The sequence below is a fragment of the Triticum urartu genome, chromosome 6A (genome assembly GCF_056163025.1).
Source record: "Triticum urartu cultivar PI428250 chromosome 6A, HENAU_Tu73, whole genome shotgun sequence".
NCBI classification, from domain to species: Eukaryota; Viridiplantae; Streptophyta; class Magnoliopsida; order Poales; family Poaceae; genus Triticum; species Triticum urartu.
In genome coordinates this window covers 508,508,719-508,516,018 of record NC_141878.1, presented here as the reverse complement: position 1 = coordinate 508,516,018, position 7,300 = coordinate 508,508,719, and the positions used below count along the sequence as shown (strand labels likewise).

Sequence of the window (7,300 nt, the reverse complement as noted above, 5' to 3'; positions counted from 1 at the left end):
AGCGATGAAACCAAAACCATGTGCTGCAAATACTGCTTAGTGCCAAGGAGGAGGAAAACAGAGCGAGCCTACGTTGCAATGTTGAACTAGGAAGTTCGTAATTTTATAAGAATCAGGACGTGGACGTGTAGATGTAACATGGGCTATGTCCGAGTGTTGTTAATGTGCATCGCAAGACGTGTTCCAAGAATAGGAGGACCTTGAATTGTAGCCCCTCCAATCTGACCTCTTCTTTGTGCATTTTAATATTTTAGTTTTTTTCGTTCAGACGGTACACGAAGCGTTACGAGGTCTCACGAGGTGACTAGAAACCCTAGCCACCAACCCGTCTACCGCCCCTCTCACCACAGCCGGGGTGCGTTGCCAGGCAAAGCCGGCGTGGTGCGGGCAGCGGGGTTCCAATCACGGGGAGCTTGGTGGGCCGGAGGTTGGTGGGCTGCTATGGCGTGCGCATGTTGATGCTACCGCGACGAGTGTGTTGATGAGGTCTAGTTTTGAAATTTATTGGCAAATTATTCATAATTCTCATAGTTAGATGTATCGGCCGTAGATGCTTCCTATGTACCATAGTGATCAAGGAGATGGAGCAATAGGCGCAATTACGGAGGACGGGTATGGGAATTTTATTGCCACATCATGTTCATTTGTCCCCTATGCTTAGTCGCCCTGATGATGGAGTCCTTGGCAATGAAAGAAGGATTACCTTTGGCGTCTTCTTTAGGCCTCCAACATGCTGTGACGGAATCGGACTGTTTAGAAGTAATTGATGCTCGTGGTGGAGGAAGTACATGGTGGTATGAAGGAGCTACAATGTTTGCAGACTACGCTGATTTGATCATGGAGATGGGCAATGCCCGGCTTACTCATTGTCTTCGGGAGGCCAATGGAGTCGCACATGAAATTGCCAAGTATAGCTATGAGAACTATCATTCTAAAAAAATAAGATAACTATTTATCTTGTAATAGATGATCCTCTGTCTTTCATTAATGTGTCTCTTGTGAATGATGTAAGTGTTCTTATTTGGTCAATAAAGTAAGCCATACTGGCATTCCCTAAAAAAATACTCCCTTCCTGCCAAAATAAATGACTCAATTTTATAACTTTAATAGGAGTATAAAGTTAGTACAAACTTGAATCATTTATTTTGAGACGGAGGAAGTAGATGTATAGGCCGTCATCTCGCAACAAAAAACAAGGATGTATCGGCCGTCGATATGCTGTTGAGGTTTTGCACGCGGAAATAAGTGTAGCCTCGTAACCTTCTTTTGCTGTAGAGATTCCAACGCTGCGACGGTCAGACCACATTCTTGCGTACTTTGCCTGGTCACCCTGGCACGGTAGGAGCTAGTTATTTTTACCACGTGAGCTTGTGACAAAGTCACTCCTAAAGAGCTAGCTGGTGACAGTTTTTAGGCTTGCCTTGTTGATTCTTCTTGGCCAATCTCAACGAGCTATCGGACAGTGGAAAAAATTGTTTCTGCAAAGCATATACGTGCTATGATGATAATTTGTTGGTTACTCGCATATGTGACTTGCCATATTGAGAAATGCAAAGGTAGAATTTGGGTGAAGATGTTGATGGCAGCATGCCTGCCTCAATTACAATGATCTCAAGTTCTTTTTTTAGAAAGAGGGGAGGGAAGGCCCTCTATATCGAGGGATGCACACAAGCATATGTTACCAATTATTGATAATACCAAACAAATCAGCTTACAAAGAGGAGCATCATAAAAATTGAGTCCACCCACATAGGAAATGGGACATGCCTCACAACATCTCCATGTCATACCACCAAATGCACCACAATATTTTAGAAGAAAAAAGGACGCAAAGCTCCAAGACAACGACTTCAAGAAGGAATCGCGCCTGTTGGTTGGTCCAAACAGATGTGTCGGGCCAATGGGATATCACCCTTGAAGGGGTCAAAACACTTTCATTAAGGTAACAACATAGGCAATTCAATAAGGTAACAACATTGACATTGCCTGATCAAGCAACAAGGCAAGATCCTGAGTTTTCACCCGAAGAAAACACATCCACGATGTTTGTCGCCATAGTCACCACCCACCACTCTATCTATTCACACGAAACTAGCCGGCCAAAGGGGAAAAAATGGAAATTACCAAAATGAGATGCGCCATCTCGACAACTATCATCGGTAGCAGCGGGGGAGAGGGTTGCACCTCGCACAACCACCCAATGTGACCAACCCGATGCCCGATGCATCGCGCCAAATCCATCTGATTTGGCAAACCTCACCACCACCTAGCTACACTAACCCATGTGCCACCGCGTCTAATCCGCACATAGAAATGTCGAAAATAACTATGACCATCACAAACGAGACAGCCCTCCCCTAGGCAACGACGACGGTTGTTCTGCTCGTTCACCGCTGCCGGTCACATCACCTCACACACGACGCACTATCGAACCTGATTGTGGCTATAGTAATCTTTGCACGACCTCACCAATCACCAGCGGTGCTTTGACCTCCTCAACCACACCTCCATCGGGGACGAGGGGGCACGAGTGCCCGTACGGCCTTGGCCTATGCATCGACGGCCACCCACCTGGCCCGGCGCATCTTGATAGAAAGCTTTAGCAAACAAAGTGTTATAGGGAAATTATGCAATTAAGTGATCCAACTTTGCCTTGCCCCTATAGCCAGTCGAGGGCTTTATTAATTTTAAGCTGGGCCCATTTTGTGTCTTCCTTCTAAGAAGAGTGAGTGATCCAATCGTCTAGCCCTTTCTGTGGCATGCAAAGACAGCCGTAGAATATTTTCCTTAAGCATTTTTGCCTAACAAAATAACCACACCACTATATGATTAACGTCTTGGGCAGTGAAGTGGCTCACAATCCTGTGATTGTGAAAGAAAGGTACGGCGTTGATCTACTTAGCGCACTCACGTGACAAATTGCAAGCCAGCTTTAACACCCATGCGTGTTCATGAGAAGTTCTGCCATGATTTTTTTTATCTTTTATTTTTTGAGGAAACTTGTGCCATGATATTGGCGAAGCTATATTCTAAACACCGACTCGGCGGATCTCCCCTTCACCGTGAAGGTGGACGGCCTACATATTAGGAACTGGTAGGCTGCTACCATGACCAAAGACACACTAGCGACTTCGTGGTTTTCTCCCATCCTAGGCTTCTTTGGTGAGAGGCTTCTACAATAATTAGGTGTGATATACTTTGGGTCATGGATGATCATGCTTCTATTAACCTTTTTCTTTTTTTGCCAGGGCTTCTATCAAACCATTGAACACATGAATACGTCAATTTAGTTCCATATCTCAGAAGCGGAGACATTTAGTTCACAACATTAATAATTGAAAGACGTGAAAAAGTGCTTACTACAATGTTACACACATCAGAACATAAGAAATAATGGTATAATTGAACATGTAAACTCGACAAACCAAAATCTTCAGATTTAAACACAAGTTCACAATGCAACCAAGGGCACACTCAGTTTGGTGGGGATGGAAGAGGGCTGAGGGGGGTTAAATCTTGGTTCACGGGATAGGATTTTTTTTTTCCATTGAGTCTTGCGTAATGTTTATTTTCCTTTGAAAAAGTTACCAATGCTACAAAGGGATCAAAGGGAAATTTCCTATAGAAATCATATCCTACAGAATTCCTATGAGATTCCTGCAAACCAGAGGTCTAACCCTCTCCAATCCCCTTGGGAAGAGGATTAACTGACAAAGGCCTAAACTAGCTTATTACAAGAAAGGACCATAATGTCATCCCAAAGAAGGGAAATTAAATGATCAGCAACCTAGAGCACTATAGGATCAGCAATTGAAAATTGTGATGGTGGATACGTTGGCAATGCTGTATGTGAAGCAACTTCCAAATCAACAACCAAAAACAAGCAAAACCAATATAGCAAGCGATTTCACATGGAACTTGGCATCTAACCGAAAGAAACATGCACAAGTCTTGAGTTAAGTCTAAATTTCAACTTCAGTATGTTTAAATTTCAAACACTAAACAACGCCTTTAAGTTCTACAACCATGGAGTAGCAAACTAAGCAGATCACAAGGTTCTTCTAGCTGCAGGTGATATCTCTTAAGTTCTCATCTAGCATTGACCATCCACAGGCTTACCCTGCATATGGATGGTAGCGACCAGTAGCACCACCACCACTGCTGCTACCATAGCCTCCCCTAGCACCATAGAGTCCACCCATGCCAGACCTAACACTAGGATCGGCACTGGCACCTGAAGAGTCATAACTAGGCCCATAGCTAGACGTGCCATAAGGCACAGCATCACGCCCATATGCACCACCTAAACCACCACCATAACTGCCACCAAAACGACTGGAGTAGAGCGACGATTCTCCATGATAACCTCCAAATGCTCCATCATAACCACCATAGCCGCTACTATAGTCACCAGGAACATAAGCACTACTGTAGCTGCCAGGAACATAAGCACTACTGTAGCTGCCAGGCCTAGCGCCAAAACCAGGTGATTTATAGGGGGCAAGGCGACCACCATTGTTGTAACGGCTGGCAAATCCATCATAACCATCTGCATAAGGAGATCTCCTAGGTTTGCTATCAAGTGAATGAGGTGGGTTAGAGGGTTTCTTTGGTTCTGCCTTCTTGATCTCCACCTACAGCAAAGCAAGAAAGTCAACCTATGTCTCTTTCAATTCTATTTACTTCCAAGAATGGAGTGCTAATAATCTGCCACCTATGTAAGAACACAACTGGCGACTCAAACGAAAGAGCAAATCAGGCGAATATGGTGTGATTACTCCAAGTAACTGGAGGCCCGTACTAATTATTAGTGTGTGTTGCACGAAACTAAGCTCACGAAAGTTTAGAAAGCACCAACGAAGTCTCACCTGAGTACCATTTAGATCAATCTTATTGCCTTTCTTAGCTAACAATTCATCTACAGTTTTTTCTGCATCAAACACTATAAATCCAAATCCTCGTGACCGGTTGGTCGAATGATCACAGATGATCTCATGTTCCACCACCTTTCCAAACTTTGAAAAGAAGTCCTTGAATTCACCTGTTAAATCAACAAGTTGAGGACTTCAACCTAATTATCCAGAGCAACGAAGCTAACTGGCAGTAAAAAAAAGAACACATAATACCATCTGTTAGAGCAGTAGGCAATCCGCCAACAAAAATCTTCTTTGTCTTGAAATCTTTCAGGGGGGCAGCACCCTTCGGGATAGTCCTTTTAATTTCGACCTGGAATTTTCATATTATGTCTAGTTAGTTTGAAGTGACACTGGGGGCTTTAAGCTTTTTGATTCTTAAAAAGAAACCCCATTAAAGATAGAACTGCTTTTTTTTTGCTGTGGCATAGTCAAGGATCTTAAACTTCATAACATATGACTTGCGTACTAAAAAATGCAAGGAAAAGCGATGAACTCCCATGTGAACTGATATAATTCCAGCAGTAATAGGAACCACGGAGTGTACCTGCTTGCCATCAATGACATGGTTATCTTCAATCACTCTGTCAACAATAGCAGGATCTGAATAGGTAATAAATCCAAAGCCTCTAGGCTTTTGGGTATGGCGGTCCTTCATTATTACCGCATCGATTATCTCCCCGTACTTCCCGAAGTACTCTTTGAACGTACCTGCACGTCAAGAAACAAGCAAATCAATTAGTAGCGAGTCGGTGTTCAACAGGAGAACAAAACAGCATTAAAACATCTACATTGGTATGCTAACTCATCATCAAGCACCAAAGTAACCTGCTTAACAGGTTCAAAAATATCGTAAAGGTTAGCGTTTTAGGTCCTACCAAGATAATAAGACATAAGAAGAAAGTGAATATCAGTTGTGGAACGCTTTAACTATTGCTCGACTTAATAACTGCATAAAAAATCCTACTGTGCGACATGTGTTCACAAATCCCACAATGTACATACGACAGTTTCTCGTCCGATGCATGTACGACACTGAGTCGTGACCCTTCGATCCAACGTCACAAGCAAATCCGACGATGCATGACAGCGGATGGAAATCGGATATAGAACGCCGTATATGAAGCAATTTCGTTTCTTTAATAACACAGAAGTGTTTCTTTTTTAATTAATCAGTTAACATATGCACCCAGTATCGTTTAATGATTTTCCAACAAACAATTCACTTCTTTCTACCCAAATAGACTCCATAACAGAACTTCCAGGTCTACCCCCCTTCATATCTAACTGCAACGCCGTGTATCCTAACAATTCGCATGCCCTAACGACGATCCAACCAAATCACAACTTTTTTGCGAACAAACAGACTGCCATCCGCTGGATCTGCGAGGCTACAAGCCTCCACAACAAGGTAAATCGACATCTAGGGCAAACAACGAACTAGATCTGAAAGAATACGAACGGAACCTAACGAATTCGAGAAGCTTGCGGCAGGATAACAAGTAAACAAGCTACAAGGTCAAGTCTAGAACGGATCTGCACGTACCCATGCTTGTCTGCCTGGAGAGCCCGCCGATGAACATCTTGCTGCACGAATCCGCCCCAGAGGAAAAACAAGAAATCATAATCAGCGAAAGCACGTCTCGGCAGTCGAGATGCAGAAAACGAGCCGACGGACGGACGGTACGAGGAGGGAGGGAGAGAGAGGGAGAGAGGGCTCACGCCGGGCTAGCTCCATCCTGCTGCTTCATCTCGCCGGAACCCTAGGCTGGTGGGTGGGGAAACGAGGGGCGGAGGGAGCGTGCTCTGCGGGATTGGGGATTTTGCTGGAACTCTAGGCTGGGCCGGACGGGGAGGTGTATATACCCCTCGAGTCTCACAATTCGGCTACAACCCCCCCTCGCAATGTTGTCGAGAGGCGGTTTACACCGTGGGCTTATACCGCCATACGATCAAAAAAAAAAGACTTATACCGCCACCTCAACATGGGGCCCATGTGTCAGCCTAATAAAAAGAGTAATGCTAGAAATTTGGCATGATATTTTTAAACATGGCAAATCAAATGTTTTTTAGGCACATTTAATTGGCGTGAGGATGATAGATATAGATTACGAGCACGACTGGAAAAAAAATGAACTCAGACGGATTTACCGTGCTTGTCAACTAAACTTGCTATTCTCGGCAAACACAAATTGTTATACAAAAGTTTGATTTTCCATGGTCAAAAAATTGACGTCCGATTTGTAGTGGGGTTCATGAAAAGCATACTCTATTTTTCTTATTTCTTACCTCAAATCTCTCTTTCACTCTCGCCGCTTCAACAACCCTTTTGATTGATTACTACAACTGAGCTTGGCGCAAACGCATCGGCCGGGGCAGGTGAGGAG

The 7,300-nt window shown here is 43.9% G+C and overlaps 1 protein-coding gene across 1 annotated transcript; it reads right to left on the bottom strand.

Annotated features, from left to right (window-relative positions):
- Positions 1-3,951: 3,951 nt before the first annotated feature.
- LOC125514473 (heterogeneous nuclear ribonucleoprotein 1) lies at positions 3,952-6,831 on the bottom strand. Its single transcript, XM_048679814.2, has 6 exons — positions 6,636-6,831; positions 6,460-6,500; positions 5,461-5,624; positions 5,127-5,226; positions 4,869-5,041; positions 3,952-4,634 (listed from the first exon to the last, which is right to left on the bottom strand). The coding sequence occupies exons 1-6, from the start codon at positions 6,662-6,664 to the stop codon at positions 4,116-4,118; spliced, it is 1,026 nt and encodes a 341-aa protein (XP_048535771.1). The 5' UTR covers positions 6,665-6,831; the 3' UTR covers positions 3,952-4,115.
- Positions 6,832-7,300: the final 469 nt, after the last annotated feature.

Coding starts and splice junctions, on each gene's coding strand:
- LOC125514473 (XM_048679814.2), bottom strand. CDS start 6,664: ATGAAGCAGCAGGATGGAGCTAGCCCGGC. Junction 5,625..6,459: donor CTCCAGGCAGACAAGCATGG/GTACGTGCAGAT, acceptor CTTGACGTGCAG/GTACGTTCAAAGAGTACTTC. Junction 4,635..4,868: donor TTGATCTAAATGGTACTCAG/GTGAGACTTCGT, acceptor GCTTTGCTGTAG/GTGGAGATCAAGAAGGCAGA.